General features: G+C 46.5%; 1 protein-coding gene across 4 annotated transcripts in view; it reads right to left on the bottom strand.

Annotated features, from left to right (window-relative positions):
* The window catches only part of MAD1L1 (mitotic arrest deficient 1 like 1), a 301,718-nt gene that overhangs the window by 115,445 nt on the left and 163,280 nt on the right, over positions 1-22,993 (bottom strand). The window contains exon 16 of one of the 4 annotated variants that reach the window (XM_087942217.1): positions 9,183-11,285. The exons of the other annotated variants lie outside the window; for them this stretch is intronic. Within the exon in view, the coding sequence (XP_087798343.1) occupies positions 11,235-11,285 (51 nt within the window). The 3' untranslated portion in view covers positions 9,183-11,234. Of the gene's footprint in view, positions 1-9,182; positions 11,286-22,993 lie in introns of those variants that run through there. 4 annotated transcript variants of the gene reach the window in all.

Genomic DNA, 22,993 nt, shown 5'->3' with positions numbered 1-22,993 from the left:
CATAAGAGAAACTGCTTGCATTTGTTCCAGGTCGATTCAGCCTTCCATCCTTCCAAGTTCAGTAACATGAGGATCCAAATTGTTGGGGGCAAGAGGCTGACTCTGTAAACTGCTTAGAGAGGGATGTAAAAGCACTGTGAAGCAGGATATAAGTCTGCTATTGCTTGGGAAGGAAGGAAGGAAGGAAGGAAGGAAGGAAGGAAGGAAGGAAGGAAGGAAGGAAGGAAGGAAGGAAGGAAGGAAGGAAGCCATGGTGGCACATTTGTTACAATGTAGTGTTGTAGGCTCTGCCCACTGCCAGCAGTTCAATCCTGACCGGCTTAAGGTTGACTCAGCCTTCCATCCTTCCGAGGTGGGTAAAAGGAGGACCCAGATTGTTGGGGGCAAGAGGCTGACTCTGTAAACCGCTTAGAGAGGATGTTAAAGCACTGTGAAGCGGGATATATGTCTGAGTGCTATTGCTTCTTTCCTTCCTTTCTCTCACTCCCTTTTCTCCTTCCTTCCTTCCTTCCTTCCTTCCTTCCTTCCTTCCTTCCTTCCTTCCTTCCTTCCTTCCTTTGCTTGCCATGGTGGTGCAATGATTAGAATATTTCAGGCTGACTGCCCACTGCCCAGAGTTCGATCCTGACCAGCTCAAGGTTGACTCAGCCTTCCATCCTTCTGAGCTTGGTAAAACGAGGACCCAGATTGTTGGGGGCAAGAGGCTGACTCTGTAAACCGCTTAGAGAGGGCTGTAAAAGCCCTGTTAAGCGGTATATAACATAAGTCTAAGTGCTATGGCTACTGCTATTTAAGGATGCGTTATACAGCGGTTCAGGGGAGCAGCTTTAGCTGGCTCAAGATGCAGATCAAAAGCGAGGAAAAAAAATATAACAGGCAGAAGATTCTCAACCACTTTTCCTCCCCCCCCCTCTCTCTTTTTCTCTTCTCAATGTTGTGCCTAACAAGCAGGAAACTGAAGTGTTTTTCGAGAGCTCCAAGCCAGCGATGTGATTTTTATTAAATCTGCCTTATTAGGTGCATTAGGAATCCTCGCTGTCTTCATCCCCAGGCAGACCCTTAGTGGCAAAGTCTTCCTGCTTCGTTGTTTTTTTTTGTGTTTTTTTTTAAGGACGGCAATTTAAAAAAATGTGAAACTACAGATTTGGATTTAGAAAAACTGATCTAAATTGAGAGATTTGGATTTAGGGAAAATGCAGATCGATTTAGGAAATGTAGATCGATTTAGATAAGAGGGCTGCCTCTCCCCGCATCGTATCCACCCAGATGATTCCCTGGTGGGACCATGAAAAAAAAAGTTCTTCTCGGTGGTGGCCTCCTTCTCTACCGAAGACCATTCCCCTTGAGATACAGTTGTGGAGGAAGGAATCTGGAAGAGCAGAGCGGCGAAGTGAAAGTACATTCCAACTCTTCTCTTTAAAAGATTGTAACTAAACTACCAGAGCTTTTGCCTGCGAATATATTTAATTGGAGAATGTGAATGATGACACCCAGCCTATGAACGTGCTCGATTGGAGAATCTGATTTATGACACACCCAAGGGGGGAGGGGGGAAACAGGGTCACAGGGAACTGAAATGAGTTGGCCTCATACAGGCCAGTGCCAGTAGGTTGCCTCTAATGAATCCTTTGAAGTTTTTTGAAGGTTGGCTCGAGAATCATGATTTAATTAGTGCAATTGCTGGAATCCTGACAGATGTCTTGAAGACCTTGGCCCACAAATGGAGGTGGAAACGATCAAGTGGCTGATTTCATTGTGTTTGTCCCTGCTGTGGAGATCTTGGGGTTGCCTGGGTTATAGACTTAGGCATCGTGGATTTTATTGTTCTAAGGACCTGTGTTCTCTTAGGGCATCCAACCTGCCTTGCATTCATTTGACTCCAGGGAGAATGGAGGAGAAGAGGGATCTCCAAAATATGAAGAAGGTTCTCCCAAATGTTGTGTATGAGTGTGGGTGGGTGGGTAGATGGGTGGGTGGGTGAGGGAGAGAGAGAGAGAGAGGCAGACAAGGATGTTGAGACTCTAGAAAGGAGGCAGAGAAGACCAACAAAGATGATTAGAAGACTGGAGGCTAAAACATACAATGAATGATTGCAGGAATTGGGCATGTCTAGTTGAGTGAAAAGAAGAAGCAGGGTAGACATGACAGTAGTCTTCCAATATTTGTGGGGCTACCACAGAGAAGAGGGGGGTCAACTTATTCTCCAAAGCACCTGAAGGTGTCCTGCCCCTGGTGGAGACTGACTCTGAGGGAGAGGAGGAAAAGCTGACAGGGAGTGGAAGTGTGGCTCCGGGGGTTATGGAGGAGGATAAAGGAGAAACGTGTTCTACTCGGGAGGAGAGGGCCTTGATCCTCTTCATGGGCTGCAGCTGTGATAACTGAATAAGAGTTTGGACCTGCATACTGGCAAATGCTGGAAATAAAGCGTGTTTTATTTTGGTCTGAAGTTATCTTGGTTGGTGTCCTTCCAACAGACTATGCTTTGTTATCTCCTTGAATCTGGTAAATATTTCTCCTGTTCCCTTGTGGAAATTTCATCATTGTAGTTTGTTTGGTTTTTTTATTTCACCTCTATCTGCTCATTGAGTTCGGACTGTATTGCTATTCTTTTGAAGACTATTTTTGAGTACGTTTTATCTCCAACTGAGTATTATTGAACAGTGGGGCCAAATTGGAGGCATTAAAGGACATTTATTTACGTTTTGGATTTTGTTACGCTTGTGTTACACTCCGGTTCATCACAGAAGGCAGGACAAGAAGCATCGGATGGAAATTAATCAAGGAGAGAAGCAACCTAGAACTAAGGAGAGTGGGAACAATTGATCGGTGGAACAGCTTGCATCCAGAATGTGTGGATGCTCCAGAAAGTAGAAGAGATTGGACACCTGTTTGTCCAGAGTATTATAGGGTCTCCTGCTTGAGCTGGGGGGGTTGGACTAGAAGACCTCCCCAGCCCCTCCTGTTATCCTGATCTGGAACTGCAATGAGATTATCTTGGTGGAGTCAGCCTTTGGTTCTCAAAAGGCCCTGGAAGGACCCCTATTCTTTTTTACCCATCACGCAGCGTTTCCAAGGGGAAAACAACCCTCTCCCCGAAAGACAGTTGCGCCTTCCTTCTGCTTCCTCGCTCAAGGCTTGTTAAAGTGATTAGAGGAAAAAACGTACATGAAATGCTTCCAAACAGTTCCCCTGGGGTCCCGGCGTATGGCAGGCAAGCGTGCTGACCAAAAACCCCAATTCCCATCATTAGGTAGGACAACCAGCCCAGGGGACCCCCCTTAAAGCCCTCTGAACGATGGCGCGCTGTCATGCCGAAATGGCTTCCCACAACGATGCGAGGAAAACACGGAGACCCACCCACGCCTGGCCTGACAAAGCGGCCCTCTTTGATCGCTCGCCTTGTACATTTCCTCTCTGCAATCTTGACCAAATGTGCGCCTGTCAACTGGTAAAGCTTTCCTGGCTTGCTCCATAAGAAGGATGGGTGGGGGGATCTGATGGAGCACTTCGTTTGCTAGGACCAGAAGCGCATTCCTCGCATACCTTCCTCCGGATTGTCTCCCAGGTTACCAGAGCCAGCCGGATGAGGTGTGTCTTCTACAGCCGGGGAAAGTTCTTCCGTTGGAGAATGTGATTTATGACACACCGTGGGGGGAGGAGCGGGGAAAACAGTGGGGCAGAGCCAACTGCACTTGGGAAAGTGCTGACATGTTGCTCCTAATAAATAACTGGATTTCTTTGGACACTTGGTTCGGGCCCCGTCGGAACCCTGACAGCGTCAAGGTACGTCAAGCGATAAGAGAGGCTGATGTGCTTTCCTAAGGAGGCAATTGTGGGGAAGGGTCTGGGGGGGGCATGGGGAAGAGAGTGAAGTGGAGAAAACTGGCAGGGCCCTTGGGACAATTTTATACCCCCTCCCCAAGCAGGCCAACTTCCTTGAGTCCTGGTCTATCCTCCTTGATCAGGGCAAGGGAGACGAGCATTGTTCAGCAAGAGAAGACCTACGCTCTTCTTCTCTGGGTTGATGTTCTTCTAACTAGGCCTTCTGAGAATTCAGCCATGACTTATGGGTCACCAGTTCAACTGCCTACTAAGGCATGTCACTGCCCCACACTTGGGGACAAAGATATCCCTTGGAAACTGTTCTGAAATGGTGTAGGATTTCCTGCCTTGAGCAGAGGGTCAGACTAGAAGACCTCCGAGGTCCCTCCCAGCCCTAGGATTCTATGACTGAGCAGGGGGTCAAACTAGAAGACCTCCAAGGTCCCTTCCAGCCCTAGGATTCTATGACTGAGCAGGGGGTTGGACTAGAAGACCTCCAGGGTCCCTTCCAACACAATAAGCCTATGATTGAGCAGGGGTTGGACTAGAAGACCTCCAGGTCCCTTCCAACACAATAAGCCTATGATTGAGCAGGGGGTTGGACTAGAAGGCCTCTGAGGTCCCTTCCGGCCCTAGGATTCTATGACTGAGCAGGGGGTCGGACTAGAAGACCTCCAGGGTCCCTTCCAACACAATAAGCCTAGGATTGAGCAGGGGGTTGGACTAGAAGGCCTCTGAGGTCCCTTCCGGCCCTAGGATTCTATGACTGAGCAGAGGGTTGGACTAGAAGACCTCCAGGGTCCCTTCCAACACAGGAAGCCTATGATTGAGCAGGGGTTTGGACTAGAAGACCTCCAGGGTCCAGGGTCCCTTGCAACATAATAAGTCTATGATTGAGCATGACCTCTGAGGTCCCTTCCGGCCCTAGGATTCTATGACTGAGCAGGGGGTCGGACTAGAAGACCTCCAGGGTCCCTTCCAACACAATAAGCCTAGGATTGAGCAGGGGTTGGACTAGAAGGCCTCTGAGGTCCCTTCCGGCCCTAGGATTCTATGACTGAGCAGAGGGTTGGACTAGAAGACCTCCAGGGTCCCTTCCAACACAGGAAGCCTATGATTGAGCAGGGGTTTGGACTAGAAGACCTCCAGGGTCCAGGGTCCCTTCCAACACAATAAGCCTAGGATTGAGCATGAGGTTGGACTAGAAGAGAGGTCCCTTCCGGCCCTAGGATTCTATGACTGAGCAGGGGTTGGACTAGAAGACCTCCAGGGTCCCTTCCAACACAATAAGCCTAGGATTGAGCATGAGGTTGGACTAGAAGACCTCTGAGGTCCCTTCCGGCCCTAGGATTCTATGACTGAGCAGGGGGTCGGACTAGAAGACCTCCAGGGTCCCTTCCGGCTTTAGGATTCTAAGCCTAATGCCCGGGAACGGTGAACCACGAAGACACCAGCCCAAATCCCATTGACCCTACGCCCGAGTCCCCTTTCCCCGCTTCCAAACCAGGGACTTTTAACCTCCCCAACTCCCAGCCGTGTGTCTTCCTTTCATGTCGGATTTAATTCTGCATCTTTCATGAAGCTCATTTCTGGAGTTTATTCTGGGAAGATTTCCGAGAGGAGATCTCGGGAGAAATCTCCCTTCAGCAAATCCACCCAGCTTGCCCAAGACCCCTTGTTAGTGAAAAGCGAAAGGGGGGAGTGGGGGAAAGAAGAGCATTAACAATGCAAGGCCTTCTCGGCTTCAATAAAACGTAAGATTTAAAACAAAACCCATCTCCACGTTAATGAGCGCCGCTGTTTAACATACCAAACTGCCCGCGTGGCCTTTTTTCCCCTCTTTTGTTTGTTTTTAAATTCTTCCTCCTTCTTCTTCTTTCCTCAAGGAAAACATATCCTTTTGAATAGATAATTAATTGCTAATTTGTGAGATGCGTTAGAGCAGGCTTCTCCCATCTGGTGGCTTTTAAGGAAGAGAGAGCTGGGATGGCAACTTCCGACATCCGGAAATCGTGGAAATCAGAAGTGCTGAAACGGAGGCCCGTTTTTCGGCCTCCAAAGGCCACAGAGGCTTCCCCCTCGAGCCCCAGGGAGTGTGAGAACGGCCTCAAATGGACCCGAAATCAGCTGGGAGGCGTGCGTATGTGCAGTGCAGGTAAGGGGAGGGGATGCAGGCACATGCACAGGGGGTGGGGTGCATTGCATTGTGGCTGCTATCGCGCATGCGCAACGCACTTTCGGCACACCACAAGCAAAAGGTTCGCCGATCACTGTCCCAGCATAACAAATCTCCTCTCGGAATAATTGTTGAAAGCTTATTATGGTGAGCGGCTCAAGAAGCTGGCAAGACGGGTCAGCCAAGGGCACGTTTTGGGATTTAGAGGGAAGGAGGGTGTCTGCCCGAGTCCCCAAAACTTTGCAACCGCAGAAAAGAATCTTCTCGCAATGAAACCCGTTATCAGCATCTGGACAGGTGTTACGCCTGGCTACGCACAAAGAGGCTGCTTGAGATAACATGCTCCCCGCTGCGCTTCTGCAACCGGTCTGAGTTTGACCTCCCGAGAGTTCGCTTCGGATTAGCAGGATAAATCCAAGCAAGGCTTACAAAGGAAGGCCAGATAAGGCTTAATATCTGGTCAGACTTTTAACCCTGATTGACTGTTTCTTTCTTTTTCTTTTTCCTTTTCCAAAACGTTAAGAACTCACGAATGCAAGGATTGGACACAACGCTGGGGTTTTTTGTTTTAGCATTTCCATAACTTCCTTCACTAAACAAGGCTGTCGGTAAGTGAGGACTGCCTGCCAGTTTCCCAGGGATCCACTGGCAGGCAGTCCTCACTTACCGACTGCCTTGGTTCGTGAAGGAAGTTATGGAAGTGCTAAAACAAAAACCCCAGCGTTGTGTCCAATCCTTGCCTTCGTGAGTGACAAGAGTTGGACGGGATCTTGGAGGTCTTCTAGTCCAACCCCCTGCTCAAGCGTATCATTTCAGGCAAGGGCTTGCCCAATTGGCGGTTGCCGCATCCCCTTCGCAAACAACGTGCATTTTTTTTTTTTGCTTACTGTGTGGAGTGAATGCAAGGAAGGCGGAAGGAAAATTGTAAAGGGTTGCAGATCTTCCACTTAGCGACGGAGTTGCCGGTCCCAAGCGTGGTCCCTAAGCGAGGACCGCCTGTCATTCCAGCCAGGCGAAACTTCCCGATGCCCTTAACGTAAGTCTTGGCTGCCTGCTTTCCCACTTAGCGACCAAGCTGTCGATGCCAAGCATGGTGGCTAAGTGAGTGCACTCCTTGTCATTCCAACAAGGCAAAAAATGCCTCGTTATTCTTGCCTGCGTGTTTTTTCCACGTCGCGACCCAGTTGCCGGTTGCTAAGCGAGGACTGCTCCAGCAAGGCAGAAGAGCCGGCTGCCCGTAACACCACTTTACCGCTTACAGGCTGCAAGAAATCGAAGTCCTTTTCAGGACTTTTGGATTAATCCCCTCCCTGGAAGCGTCCCAAGGCCAGCACGGGGGGTGGGGGGTGTCTTCACCCGGCCTCTTGCTATGCAAGCGCAGCGCTGGCAAAGAGAGAGAGAGAGAGAGAGAGAAAGAGAAAGAGAGAGAGAGAGAGGAGAGTCAGCAATGCAAGGGGAATTAAAAAGCACGGTTAAACAGCCCTGAAGCCTCATGCATATTTATAAGCAACACAGAAGCCAAGCTAAATCAATAGCCTTCCCCTCTCCCATTAATGTAGCTCAGGAAAGAAAGAGCCACTAACGCAGGATGGTTAAATTTAGTGGGGGGGGGGAGGGGCTTCTTCTTCTTCTTCTTTTTTTTTTTTGCAGAGGGACCCCGGAAGAATCTCCCTGCATGGGTCCTTTAGAACAGGGGTTGTCAACCTTTTGGATCTCAGGGACCACCAAACTCATAATTTTAAACCCCCGCGGAACAGAGACCCTGGGAAAATCCCCCCAAAGTCTGCAGGAAAATCCCCGCCCCGTTTTCCTACTGATTGATCATCCTTTATTTGGGATCACAAGATACCATCTCCAGCTCCATTCTGGAGGGGGAGAGAGAGAGAGAGAGGGAGAGAGAGAGAGAGAGAGAGAGAGAGAGACTTTGGCTTCATGCAAGGAAAGCAGCAGGAGCAGCAGAAGTCTTTCTTTCTCTCCCAAACTCCACCAGAAATGAGTCTTTGCCGGCTCAGCGCCTTGCAGCAGGAGGCCTTGCAGGGTCCCAAAGACTCAATTGTGGCGGAGTCTGGGGAGAGAAAGAAAGACTTCTGCTGCTTTCCTTGCGTGCAGCCAAAAGCAGAAGAAGAAAGAAGCAGAAAGAAGCAGCCCGGTGGCCAAGCTAGGTGCACGGGGGTGTGTGGGGCAAGTTCCCCCACTCTGCCCTTTCCCCACTCCCCTCACTACCTTGTGTTGTTCTCAATGCAAGCAATGCAAGTTTTGTGTGTTTCCCGTGGGCCATGTGGGCGGTGCAGCCTTGTGTTCCTGCACAGCCTGCCTTAATTGCTTTGGGAGTGACATTTCTCTGCGGATCACCAAAATTTTCTTGCAGACCACTGCTTGGAGACCGCTGCTTTAGAATCAGCACCACCCCCAAACTCTTCTGGGGACCGATTCCGTGGAGAGAGGGGTTTTTTTCGTGGACTGGAGGGGGCAGGGTTTCGTGTGCTGCCTGCATCCCGCAGGTAGAGTTTCTTTTGTTTGTGTGGACCGGTTTCTGGCATGCCATGGACTGGGTGGGGTGGGGGCCCCCTGCTTTAGATGGGCTACTTTGGCGGCTTCATGGGAGAACAAGTATGTGTTTAGAAAAGAATTTTTTAAAAAACGGGATGGCAGAGGAGAGGAGGACATCTCACTGGGTATTGCTTAAAGCAGGGGTCCCCAACCGCCGGTCCGCGGACGGCACCGGCCGTGGAACAAGCCTTACCGGGCCGCTGGTTGCTGGCGCCGCCATCTTTTTGGTAAAAAGCAATTTTTCGTAAAAAGATGGCGGCGCCAGCTGACGCCGGAACCGGGCCGCGGCGTCGAAAAGGTTGGGGATCCCTGGCTTAAAGGACGGAACGTGGTTAAACGAGGCTGGGTTCAACATGGTGGCACGCTTGGGTGCGCAGGAGAAATGGGTTGGTGTCAACGGGATTGCAACGTGGTAGCTCAGCCAACTGAAGAAAAAGGGGTCAGTCCACTCTAGCGCTGTCTCTCCTGGGAAAAACACAATCCTGCTTCCTGTTTCATTCCCTAGATCAGGGATCTCCAGGCACGGCAACTTGAAGGCTTGTGAATTCACAAGGATTCCGGGAGTTGAAATCCACCAGTTGTCAACATTCTAGCAAACCTCCACTCCAACCAGGAACTCTGAGACAGACATCTTCTCAAAACTCCCCTTTATTTTGGATAGTAAACTGGCACATCTGGGGAATCCTGAATCTGAAAGTTCTGGGTTTCCTTGCAATAAGTAAAAACTACAAATCCACCCCCTGCCCCCACCATCACATCACATGCCCCAATCACCATCCGTCCCAACTTGAGACTTCCTCTCACTCAGGTGCAGAAATAACATGACCTTGAATTAGAAAAAGGATGCTATTATGTCTAACTACATATGCTCCAAGAAATTCCCCCCTCTCACTTCCCCGGGCTCAAAATGTGGCAGTGTGGGAGCCTCTGGTCTCAATATGGCTTCCAAAACTGATACAAGTCTTCAAGTTGCCAACTTTGGAGACCTCGGCCCTAGGTGTTGGGGAAATGCCAGCCAGGCTGGAAGGAGGAATCAAGCAGGGAACTAGTCTTGAGTCATCCTGCGGCCGTGGGAAAGCGGTGACCGAACTGTTGTAAGTTCCATGGAATCTCGTCTGCCTGTTCCCAAGAGAAGGTGAACCATCTAGGGAAGATTCTTGTAGTAGAGGTAAAGTTTTGACACCCTGTCTTAATGTATCTCAGCACAGATTTTCACTTCCGATTTTCAGCTGCCACATCACCCCCGTCTAGGCAGCTGCAGCAAACTATAAAAGGATCTTTGATGAAGCGTCAATATCTAAAGGCTCCTTTGAATGTGAAAAGAAACAAATCAAAACCCTAACTTAACATTCTTCTTTCTCTGAGCATCAATCCGAGACCACAAATGTAAACAAAGTAATCGAACAGATGGAAACGTTCCATAGTTCCCAAGAAACTTCCATCTGTTTTGTATTTATTTAGCCAGACTTTTGGGTGATCGCCGCCACGGAATTATTTTAGACTTTGAAAAACCCCGGTTTATGAACTACGGAGAATCCTCCCCTTACGACCAGAATTGGCACTGGAATTTCCATTGCCAAGCCATGGAAAGTAAGCCACGTCCAATTTTATGACTTTTTTTTTTTTTGCTTTGGTTGCGAATCGAATTACAGCAGTTGTTGAGTGAATCACGTGGTCATTAAGCGAATCCGGCTTCCTCCATTGATTGTGCTTGTCGGAAACTGGCTGGGAAGGACTCGAATGGCGATCACATGACCCCAGGATGCTATTGGTTGCCAAACACCCAACTTTTGATCATGTGACTATGGAGATGCTGTGATGGTCATGAATGGGAGGACCAATTGTAAGTCGCTTTTTTTCAGTGCCGTTGTAACTGGATTCATCCAAAGAGTTGAATCCATAGTTGGCCAACCAATGTAGGCGAAGGTCTTCCTATAGTTGCCAATTCTGGGCTAGAAGAACTGTTGAACTCGAGAAACCTTGACGTTAGTCTGTGTGATATTACTTGGTTGATCCCAAGTTCAACCCTGAGCTATAAATATTCTTCTTTATTAGTTGTATACCTTTTTATTTTTCATGTTCTACTGGATTCATCCAAAGAGTTGAATCCAATTCTGGGCCACGAGAACTGTTGACCTCAAGAAATCCTGACTTCGGTCTGTGTGATATTATTTTGCTGACCCCGAGTTTAACCCTCAGCTACAGATATTCTCCTTTATCGGTTGATCCGTTTCTACTCTGCATCTTTTTATTTTTCAAGTTCTACTGGATTCATTAGAAGGGCTGGATCCACAGATGACCAACCCATTTAGACCAACGTCTTCCTAGAGTTACCAATTCTGAGCTATAAGACCTGTAGTCCAGAATTTATTCTAAGAGAATAAATAAAAAGCTGCCCCGACAAGTATTTTTCATTTTCACCATTTTAAACTGCATAATTGGCAATTGATCTTGGACTTCTGGAGGCACATGTCCATAATGAAGAGAGACAGCTCTTGAATTAAGCAGAAGATGCAGGGAAACTGTGAGCTGACCTGGAAAAACAGCTTAATGCCATCATCAAAACACAAAACATTGCGATATCACCGGCAGCCAAATCTCTCGCTGTATAATCAAACTCGCGTAACACTTTCTCCTTTGGCAAAAGTTCCTTTGAAGTGACTGTTTGATCCTCAGGAAACTTTCTTCAAATGAGCCCCAGATGATTATTTTTAATGGAGTTGTTCCATCGTCTTCGCTTAAATAAAATAAAAAAAAACTATCGTAATGATCTGATTACATCCAATCATTTATTTCCAGCCATTACTTGAAAATTGGGCCTGGTGAGTCACGGAAAATTCACACGCTCGAATTTTCTGGTCGTTAATGACTCATTGACAGTATTTATGATTGCATCACTTGGTTATGGCATTCAGAAGAGAAGAGAATGTCTGAAGACAAACATTGTGGGGGCTGAACAATTAACTGGGTTGACTCAATTCTAGGCAAATACGTAAACTAGTTTGCCCAACAACTTGGTCATGGTTAACTGGTAGGAAATCTCGCTTTCACCCAGAGAAGGGATGCTGTCACAAAAGTCTTCCAACTAAGCTTGAAGATACAATTCAGGGTTGAAGCTTTGGGTTCTCCTGAAGACCTTGGTCTATTACCCAATATTTCAACTCTGGAAGAGGTTTTTCAAAGCCAGCATTGGCTTAAGTATTGAGTAGGAAGAGGTTAACTGTCTAGTTTAACGCAAAGAAGGACTAGCAGTGTTCCAATATCTAAGGGGCTGCCACAGAGAAGGGGGGGGGGTCAACCTATTCTCCAAAGGACCCAAAGACAGGACAGGAAGCAACAGACGGAAGCGAATCAAGGATAGAACCAACCTAGAACTAAGGAGAAATTTCCTGACTGTGAGAAGAATTAACCAGTGGAACCAATTGCCTTCAGAAGCTGTGGGTGCTCCATCACTGGAGGTTTTTTTTTGGACAGCTATTGGTCTGAAACAATATAGATCTTCTGCTTGACAGGGGTTGGACTAGAACAGTGGCCTTTTTTGTACCACGGCCCGGTACCGGCATCACAAAATGATCCACAGACCGGTACCGGCATCAGCACGCACGACCAAGGCAAGGCGAGCTGAGCGACTGGGCAGCCAGCTGTCCCACGCTTCTTCCCGCCACCTTCAACTCCTCCTTTGTACCTTTTTGGTGCTTTTTGGGCTCTTTCTTAATCTCCTCCTGAGTAACGCGAGACTCCACCGCCATCGGGACGGCTCTTCGTTCGAAGCCACCACCACCCCTTCGATGAAACTAAGGCGCGAGGATTCCTTCAGCACCCAAATGCCGCTTTCCAACAACCGATGACCAACAAGCTCACCCGGAAGCACTTTCTCAAGCGCTGTCGAAACAAGATGGCGGCGCCCAAGCAAACCGGCGGCCCGGTACAAAATGATCCACGGACCGGTCTCGGTCTGGGGCCCGGTGGTTGGGGACCACTGGACTAGAAGGCCTCCAACTCTTATTCTCGTTTAATGAAAAGAAGGAAGGTCATCGGAAGATGAATCCAAATCTATTCCTATTGTCCACAGGGACTTTAGTTTGCCCTGTAGGCCAGAGGACATTCAATACGGATTAATTGAAGCCAGTATTATAAACTGTAAATAGACACGTAGGCCCCTGTTGAAAAATCCAGTCTTAATGAAGAAGGGAGGGATAAATATTAGAGCACACTATCCAGGGCTCTTGAGAATTATGATGGAAAGGAGAGAGACAGACATGATAGCAGAAGTGACCTAAGTGCCAAAGGGGTCGCAGCTAACTTCTGGCCTCTGCTCTGGAAATCTTAATTGGTGCCTCCACACACAGAAGAGGACCTGCCAAGGAGATTCGAGTGACAAAGATGGAGTTTTGATAACTAGTTGTCAGATAACAGGCTGTCGTCCATCAGGACTGACAGCAGAAAACCAACCCACTCTCTTCAAACAGAACCAGGTAAATTTTCACCCGTCTAATTCTGGCAGCTAAGATCTCCAGATTCTAAGAGGTCATGATGAATTTGGAAGCAAAAAATTGTCAGCATCTGCAAAAAAAAAAAGGTGTGGGGGGAACTCAAATCTTATCTGGGATTTTGCTGTGGTTTTCACTCTTTGGTCACAAACTTTAGGAATGAGTAATTTTGCATTTTAGAAGTTGGGTGGAGAAAGACTCGTTTTGGAGGGTTAAATATTCCTCAGAAATCCCAAAGGTGTTTTTTCCAAGAGGCAATTGGCCGTTCTTGTGTTTCTCTGAAGACATTTCGCTTCTCATCCAAGAAGCTTCTTGAGCTCTGATTGGATGATGGGGAAATGGAAGAGCTGAAGAAGCTTCTTGGATGAGAAGTGAAACTTCTTCAAAGAAAATCAAGAAAATCCAGTTGCCTCTTGAAAAAGCACCTTTGGGGCAACCATGACCTGGATGACTGAGAATCTTCACAGACATATTCCTTTATGTCTTTAACAGAGGACAATCAAGATACTTTGAAGGCCTTTGATTGGGGCACAGCTTAGGAAGAGAACCTTGGCTAGTTATTGGCAAGTCTGCAAGCTACCAGATGTTTCTTAACACTAGCATCTTCACCCCAAGAGGAAGACATTCTCCTGACTAGGGAATTCTGGAAGTTGAAGTCCATATATTTTAAAGTCATCAACGTTGAGAAACACCAATTTAAGGAATTTGGGAGAGCGTCTTCTCCAGGTTGGATCTCCACAATGCGCCCTCATGGAGGGAAGACATGCTGAGAGGCACATTCTTGTGAGAATTCAAGGCCAAGAAGAGGTTCTCTGTTATGGTCCCCATGCTTTGAAACATCTTGCTCCAGGTGTGTTCCTGGCACCGTCTCTATTAGCCTCCCACCAGGTGGTGGTCTATGGAGGCTTGATTGATTAGGCGATCATTTGTATTAACCATCCAAGTTATCCTTTCTCCATCTCTCGGCTGTTGTTTTCACTGAGAAGTTCAGAGTAACTCCAAAATGGTTTTCTTAGAAAGTCACAGTCAGATCCCATTATCGGAAATGAGATCTGGAGCACTTGCCCCTCCGTGTGGTTCAGAGAACCGAGCAATAATCAAGCTAAGGTAGAGATGAACCAAACCCCTGACTAATCATTTCTCATCCTCTGCAGCAGCCCTGACGTTTCAAAGAACATAGGTTAGAAACCATTACAAAGGAGTGTGTGTGTGTGTGTGTGTGTGTGTACACACACACACACACACACATATACATACATACATACATACATATATACATTTGTTTTCTTAAGTTTTCATGGGTACTTACATGTATGTTATTCAGCTTTGTTCGGGTATTTTCCCACGTCATTATAGTTGTGCTTTTAAAGTTGTAGCAACGTTTCGGCAGAATCTCATCTGCCATCATCAGGCTTCTGTATTGGGTTCGTCTGTGAGTCAGACTGTAAAAACCACTGTAAAAGTCTGACTCACAGACGAACACAATACAGAAGCCTGATGATGGCAGATGAGATTCTGCCAAACGCGCTACAACTTTAAAAGCACAACTATAATGACATGGGAAAATACCCGAACAAAGCTGAATAACATACACACACACACACACACACACACACACACACACACACATATAATCGAAAAGGACTTTCAAATAATAAGACCTCAAAGTGGAGAATAATTTCAGAATCGTTTGGTCTGGTGCAATTTTGCTTCGTAGGAGTCAACTACAAGTCATTGTCAGATCAAAAGTGTCAGAAGGAACATCCTAGGGCATAGTGCTCAGCCTAGAGGTCACCAGAGTCCCATCTGAACCTCAAAAACTGTGCCTGGCAATGCTTTGTGGGACTGAATTGTAGCCCTCTACTGTGCCTTCCACATTTCTAGCAGTGATGGGAGGAAGGTAGGTGGACATTCCAAGTAGGTCCTAGGCTGGACCCTCCTACTTCGTGAACACCAGACGTTCTCAAGACAACGCAAGATGAGAAATAGCTTCCCTCTTACAATACAGCTGGCGTTCACCCTTCTCTTGCTAAGGGATATAGATATTTTTACTCATTCACGATCATCACAGCCTTTGTTGTACGAATAAAGAGTAGCCTTCGCATCCAGATGAGAGCTCTCCAAAGCATAAAACCGGGGATCTTATAGAGCTGAAGGGTTCAAGATTGAAGAGACCAACCTGACTCATGCCAAGACTTCTGGGTTTTGTGTAACAAAGGAAATTGAATGATTTTAGGAGGAAGATAATGGGATTGCGCAGGAAAGAAATATTTAAGGCTAGATTTCAAAGGCTCCATGCCTAACAGTGAACATCTCACAAAATAGGACAGATTCATCCCTTCCCTTTCAAAACCCACCCACCCACCCTTCCTGATTCACAGCGAGAGGAAAACAAGATGGCCTGTAGAACCTCTGGGCCACGCAACTGGTACATCACCAGATGATTATCTTTGCACATGTCCAACTCACAGAGAAATGCTGCAGCACACGCGTGGGCAATTCGGCCACAGCAGTCTTCTGCGCTTCCAGCTGTTGGGCGAAGCTTAGAGGATACATAAAGAAAGAAGCTTCTTGGGATGCTCCTTGAAAGCTGTGAAAAATGCCAACTCGTGGGAAGGAGCGTTTTCACACATGGAAAAGCAGCTCTCTTCCAGAGAAGTGAGACAGGAGAGAAATCTGTGCCTGAAGGCTACTGACTATCGCTGTCAACCAAGAGATGAGGAGGAGAAAAACCATTCTGGAAATACAGATGTTCACTAGAGAATTTCAGCTTTCAGCGGTCAACTGGCCTGGTGGTAGCCTGATAGGACATGGGGGTAAATTCCGGACTTCCAACTGGACTTGTTTTTCTTTGAAGACGTTTTGCTTCTCATCCAAGAAGCTTCTTCAGCTCTGACAGGATGGTGGGAAATGAAAATCTTTCTGAACGGAAGAAGCATCTGGGATGAGTCTTCAAGGAAAAACCAGAAAGTCCAGTTGCCTCTTGAAAAAGCTCCTTTGGGACAACCATGACCTGGAGGACTGAGCATCTCCACAGACATTTAAAAGAGAGCTGAAGAAGCTTCTTGGATGAGAAGCGAAATGCCTTCAAATAAAAACCAGAAAGTCCAGTTGCCTCTTGAAAAAAAAGCAGTTTTGGGGCAGTTAAGAGAAAAGCCATTTACATAGCTTGGCTCAGAGGACTGGGCACCTTCTACCTCCCCGCCCCGTAATTAAATATTGTTAGCGTAGCTTCCAGAACGGGCTTCTCTGACATGGATGACATTTATCCCAAGCAGCTCGCAAGAGAACCTGCAAAACTGGGTCATGGGCTCGTGGAGATTCAGCGGCTCTTCGGGGACCTGCCGTTTTCAAAATCAGGTCTTGTGCGTGAAGCAGATGAGAGGCACAACGTAACAAGCCCTTAAAGGGACTCTTGGCTTCGGAGGAGCCACGTTGTGGAGGCTCTTTCAGTGCCAGAAGATCCGGGGGTTGGCAGAGATGGCTAAATTGACCGTTTGGATCAAAGAAAAGAACATGTGTACTTTTGTTTCTACTGTTGTGGCCTGCCAGCAGCCAGTGGAGCTGGCAGCAGACTCGGACAGTAAGGAGGTTGGGGAGGAACACGGACCAGTCTTGGAGTCTGAGGAAGGCTCTGATAAGGACTCTGCATCAGAGGCAGAGATGGAGCCAGGGAGTCCGACAGTCATCAGCTGCCTTTGGGTTCCGAGATCAGTGGGGAAGAAGAACAGCTGGAGCCTGTTCCCAATGTGCGCATGTACAGAGCTGCCAGACAAAGGGAACAGTTAAGGAACAAGGGTCGACTCGGGAGTAAAGCCACAGGTGGATGGTGAATGGCCCCTCCCATAGGGAATAAAAGAGGAACGAAAGGGGAATGGGGTTTGCAGGAGACAAATAGTTCAGTTCGTTAGGGTGGAGATCTGTTCCTGACTCCTTGCCAAGTATTGTCTGCTACAGCATGGTGTTTGGAAGGTATCGGCCTGGCAGCTCTCCAAGACCTGATAAAGGTCTGTAGTTGTGAAATCTCTTGGAAGACGGTTGGCCGGGACTTTGCTGGAGAGGAATTCCCTTGAACCGAAATAAAAGGGGTTTTAATCGGGATGCGGAGTCTGCTTCATGTTTTTGGGAAGCCTCAGGTCAGAACATCTACTTGGAAACTGGACCTGGACTTTGGGCTTGAGGTGGGGGGGAGGAAACGAAAACGATGATTTTTGAGTTTTCCCGATTAGATTGATTTGTCGTTATAGAAATGACTGGTTTATACTATTATGGAAAAGTAAAAAGTTGAGGTTAATGCTTTATTCTTCCCTTCCCCTCTGTGTCCTTCTATTTGCTCTTGTAATGTCTACTATAATAAAAATGTAAAAATAAAAATGGTGGTGGGCAGGGGCCACAATGTGCAGAAGAAGCCAGAACCAAAGGTCCTCATTTTACCCCCCTCGGAAGGACGGAAGGCTGAGTCGACCTTGAGCCTGGTGAGATTCGAACGGGCAAATTGCAGGCAGCTGGCAGTCAGCAGAAGGAGCCTGCAGTGCTGCACTCTGACCACTGCACCACCACGCTTATAAGAAGTCATAAATAGGATCCAGTTCTGGTCCTTCTCCTTCCCAAAAGCACCTTTCTTCAAGATCCTCCCTTCCCACCATCGGACCCTTCAAGATCTAGTCTTTGCCGTGGAATGTTGACTTTCTATTTCAATCCATGCTCCAAGCTGTGGTTCTCTCCTGCCACAGTTCAAGGCCAAAGCCCCTCGGACAAGACAACAAGCTGATAAGAAGGCCCAGGGCAGTGTTCTTCCTCCCGAAAATACGTTCTTTAAGATCCCTCCTTCCCACCGCCGGATCTTTCCAGACCAAATCTGTGCCTTCGAATGCGGCTGACCTTTTATTTCCATCAGTACCCAAGCCGTGGTTCCCTTCCGCGTGACTTTAGTTCGATATCCACCGATCCAAAGCCTCTTAGAGATGATCAATGGGCTGCTAAGAAGTTTGCAAATGGGCTGGAGGGGCAGAAAGGATTATTTCCGTTTACCTCCATCTCGATTTTGCATCCGAAAGGACCCGGGCGAGCTCCTTACAACTGCTTCAGAGGCCCCTGATCTCAAACTTTACATCTCTTTAGCCTGATTGGGTCTGACTGCCGATGCATCTCACTTAGGCAGATTCTGCTGTCGTTTCGTTTCTTTTCCTGCCCTTATCTCAGCTCCTCGTCAGGCGCTGCGTGCCTCCTTGCTTCTCGGGAGTCTGTTTTGTATGCCAGGACACACATTTTCCTCCTCTGGGGACCAAAATTGCTCTGTGCTGATAGCCTGGAGGGATGGGTGGAAGTGCCAGAATTTCATCGGAGGGCGATTTCAAGAAGATACACAAAATAATCCAGAAAATATAAACCACCTTCCATGGGCTGGACATGAAGGCACCGCATCGGAGCGTGACTACAATTCTGGTTTTTTTTTCTTTCTTTCTTTTTGCTCGTTCTTCTATTGCTGCAGTAGGACATGACCAACCCGTTAATTCCACCCTGCGACGTTTAATTCCAGGCCGCGCAGAAGTAACGCCTGGTTTGGATGGGAGGGGGGGAAAAAAAGAGGAAGAGGCTGGAAAGAGGCAAAGCTAAATCTTCCTCCAGCAGGCTAAATTTTTTCTTCCGGTGGGCCCTGAGAAATGGGTTGCCTATCCAGTTTTGGTCACCACAAATCACAAAAAAAGATGTTGAGACTTTGGAAAAAGTGCAGAGAAGAGCAGCTAAGATGATTAAAGGCCTGGAGACTAAAACATAGGAAGAACAGTTGCAGGATTTGGGTTTGGCTAGTCTAGAGTAAAGAAGGACTAGGGGGGAAATGAGAGCAGTATCCAAATACCTGGGGGGCTGCCCCAAAGAAGAGGAAGTCAAGCTATTCTCCAAAGCACCTGAAGGGCAGGACAAGAAGCAACGGATGGAAACTGATCAAGAAGTTAAGCAACCTAGAACTAAGGAGACACCTCCTAACAGTTCTAACTAACCAGTTGTTCTCTCAGCTGACCCACCTCACAGGGAACAAGTAGGAGAAGGAGGGAGTATTAGATACATCCACCCCCTTGAGTTACTTATAAAAGTAATCAAGGCCGGATTAAAACAAAAACAAAAAAACAATCCAGTTCTCACAACCAACAGGATAAGCATTTAGGCTTATCTGGGTTTTGGCGTCCTCCCAACTGTGGGTGCTGCGTTATCCTTTGGAAGTCTGCAATTTATCATCCTGGCCTGCCATGTTAATTACTTCAGTGTGGTTTGTCTTGTTTTTTTTTTTTTTTATTTCTAATTATCTTTACTTTGGGTTCGGACTGCATTTACTCCATTTTTTGAAGAGTTTGATCTCCAGCCAAGGATAATTGGACATTGGGAGACAAGTTGGAGGCATTAAAGGGAATTTATTCTACTTTGATGACTTTGTTATTTTTGTGCCACGCCCCGGCTCATCACACTTCTTGAAAGCTTCCAGGGATGAAGCACAACCACAACTTCTGAAGGCCAGCTGCAGCGACTCGCTTAACAAATGCCTCAAGAGAAGTCTTAAAATGGGGCAACACTCACTTAACGAGTTTCTCACTTAGCAACCTAAATGTTGTGCTCAATTGTGGTCCTAAGTCAAGAACTACCAGTTGTATTCAGTCGTAAAGGATCTTTTAACAATGGTTGAGAAGCACCGGTGGAAGAACCCAATCCAAAACCGGGATGGGAAAACTACCCATAAACAAACTGGTGTCCGAACAACCATCTTCTCAAATCCCGAGGTTGGCTTTTAAAGAAAAAAAAAAAGAAATAAATCTCTCCCTCCCTCCCTCTCCCTCCCCCCTCTCTCTTCATTTCTCTTTCCCTCTGCAACCTGAGGGATTGAATTTACTTGTCAGACAAAGCTAGAAACTCATTAGGAAAGACTCCGACGCTGCATTTGCAGAGGGAAATACAATGATCTTATCAGACTTTCTGCAAACGCAAAAGCAGCTTTGCTCTGTCTGAGCTATTCAAAGGCAGCCTGCAGGAACGTTATTTTCTCTCTCTCTCTCTCTCTCTCTTTTTAAGATAGAAAAAAAGTTATCTTCATTCAAAGAACTAAGCCCATCTTGAACGTAAAGTGGAATGCTAAAGAGAAGAACTTCGGGGCAAAATCCCAATCTCTAAGTACTCTTAGTGGAAGCAGGATCAATATAACGATCATGAGTTGAGGTTCCTCAGCTCTTCCTCTCCAGAGTCCGTCAGTCTGTTGACAAAGAGTTCCAGGAAATCTTCCAACTTCCAATCACTCAACTGGGAACTGTTTGAAGATACACATGGAGAAAAGTGACTTAAAACCGATCTTCACATTACAACCGTTGCAATATTCCCATAATCCTCAAAATCTGGACATTTGGCAACTGGCATATATTTATAACAGTTCTGAGTGCTGTTGTAGCTTTTTCTCTATGGAGGTTCTCCATCATCCAGGTCCTCCTGGTTGTCCCAAAGGTGCTTTTTTTTCGAGAGGCAACTGGACTTTCTGGTTTTTTTTCTCTGAAGATGTTTCGCTTCTCATCCCAGAAGCTTCTTCAGCTCTGAATGGTGTGGGAAGTAGGAATGGATTTCCAGAGGAAAAAATATTGCAGATTAAGACCAGGTGGCCTTAAACAACTCTCTAAAAGGATGCAAATGACCAGCTGTCTGCAGGGAGTATAAAACCTTCCCTTCCCCACCATCCTATCAGAGCTGAAGAAGCTGCTTGGATGAGAAGTGAAATGTCTTCGAAGGAAAACCAGAAAGTCCAGTTGCCTCTTGGGAAAAAAAAAAAGCACCTTTGGGGGTTGTAGCTTTTGGTTACAAAGGGTTGTAATTTGAGGACTTCCAGTTGACTGTTGGCCAACCTCAGCTGAGACTCTAACATCTGGCGAGGACAGAGCAGGCTGCAGCAAAATGAGGTATCTTAATCCCATCTTCAATGCTGAGATGGAAGGTGCTTTTTCAAGAGGCAACAGGACTTTTTGGTTGTCCTTTGGGCACCTTTGGGGTTGTAACTTTTGGTTACAAAGGGTTGTAATTTGAGGACTCCCAATCGACTGTTGGCCAACTTCAATTCCTCGTGAAGATCCTTCAGAAAAACTGGTGGTTTATCAACATTGTACAACATCGATTCTACAACCTGCAAGTCAACGTCTATGCTGGCTCCTAAGAACGGAGCTTGGACAGAAAGCCTCGTTTAACTATGGTGAGCAACTGATAAAAGAAGAAGGGATGGACGTAACAAAAGGCCTTTTTGTCAACCACAGTGTGGTGCGCTAAAGTGACTGAACATCTCACCCGAAGTGACTGTAATATTAGCATTCTTATCTAATTTTCTATGTGATTCGGAAGGTTTCCTTCCTACCCCGGCATCGCAGCTTGAGAAAAATGATTAAACCTGCCTTCAATTTCAACAGACACTAATCCAATGAAATTATCACACTGCCCGTTTTTTGGTTTTTTTTGCCACTCAAAAGAGGAGACACTTATTTTTTTTATTAGTCCGCCTGTAGCTACTATTAAACCATGTTATTATTTAGCATCGAAGGGAGAGCTGCACGTTCCTCGACACAGATGATGTTGTAAGAATTTGCCCCAGATTAAAATCAGGAGAACAGGAACGAATAAAACACGCACTTCGGCAAGCAAAGAGGTGATGGGGCATTTTTACGTGCTGGTCTCATAAACTAGGTGGTTCAACTGGTGTCCTTTCAGAAGGGAATTCAGCTTGGAAGAAAATGGCATTCTTGGATGTACTGCAGAATTGGAAACCGAGCAATTCCCCTTTTACAGTTACCAGAAGCTTTTTTCATTCATTCTCTGGTCGCTCTTACGCATCTCCGCTTCTCCTTCTCCTTTTTTTTATTTTATTTGTCATTTCTCTTAGGCCGTACGAGATGTGGAGACAGCCGGTCAACCCAGCAAATCTTCCCTAAGATCCATGATTAACGTGGGAGGAATTCTTATTATGAAGGGTTTAACCGACAGAAGGGACAACACAACCCCGGAAAGGTAAACATTGCCTAGGTGGGGAGGAAACAAAACCCAACAACAAGAAAGAACGACGCAAGACCAGAAAAATGTGTGTTTTCTTTTAAAGCCCAGAAATGGAAAATCAAAAGCAACAAGAAATATCGAATCAAAGCCCTTGTTGCTTCCCACAGTTTTGTTCTGTGCTAAGGAAACCACTGCGAGAACAACAGAGTAAGCAACAAGATACACAGGCTGTCCTCGACTTACGACCCCAATTGAGCCCAAATTGTCTGTTGCTTAAGGGAGAACGTTGTTAAAAAGAGCTTTGCCCCACTTAACATTTATCCTTTTTATGTCCCTTCTTTTCTAACTTCTGTTTTTATTGCCTAGCCATCTATAACATGAGTCCCACATCAAAAAGGTATTTAGTTTCTTCTTTGCCTTTAATAGTAAGTGTTCATCTATCCATTTCTGCCCATTCTGGCATTTTCTTAATTACATTCTCATCTGTCGGGATCTTATCACGCTTCCGTTGTTGAGCATATACAATTCTAGCTGCGGTTAGTACATGTAAAATCAAGGATAGAGTCCCTTTATCATATTTTTTCTGGTAGAATGCCCAGTAAGACTATTTCTGGTTTCCTGTCTATATGCTGCTTTATCATTTTTTTTCCAACCAGGTATGCGTTTTTGTCCAATATTTTTTAGCTTATGGACATGTCCACCACATATGAATAATATGAATATCAAGTGACCATCAGGATACTGCAATGAATGTTAAGTGTGAAAAATAATCACAGGTCACTTTTTTTCAGTGCCATTTCAATTCCAGCTTCCTGGAGGAAAGAGATCTTAACTGTCTAGTAATCTCCTGGACAAATATGACTTCAAGGACTGGTTTATTGGAAGCCTAATTTCAGAAATAACTGAAATATCTACTGTATTCCCATGGTCTGTTCTGCAGAGGGTC

This window comes from Notechis scutatus, chromosome 12, assembly GCF_049901735.1.
Source record: "Notechis scutatus isolate UNSWTSFEM ecotype Mainland chromosome 12, rNotScu1.2, whole genome shotgun sequence".
NCBI classification, from domain to species: domain Eukaryota; kingdom Metazoa; phylum Chordata; class Lepidosauria; order Squamata; family Elapidae; genus Notechis; species Notechis scutatus.
The sequence above is the reverse complement of the archived record's forward strand: the minus strand, read 5'-3'. Positions and strand labels throughout refer to the sequence as shown.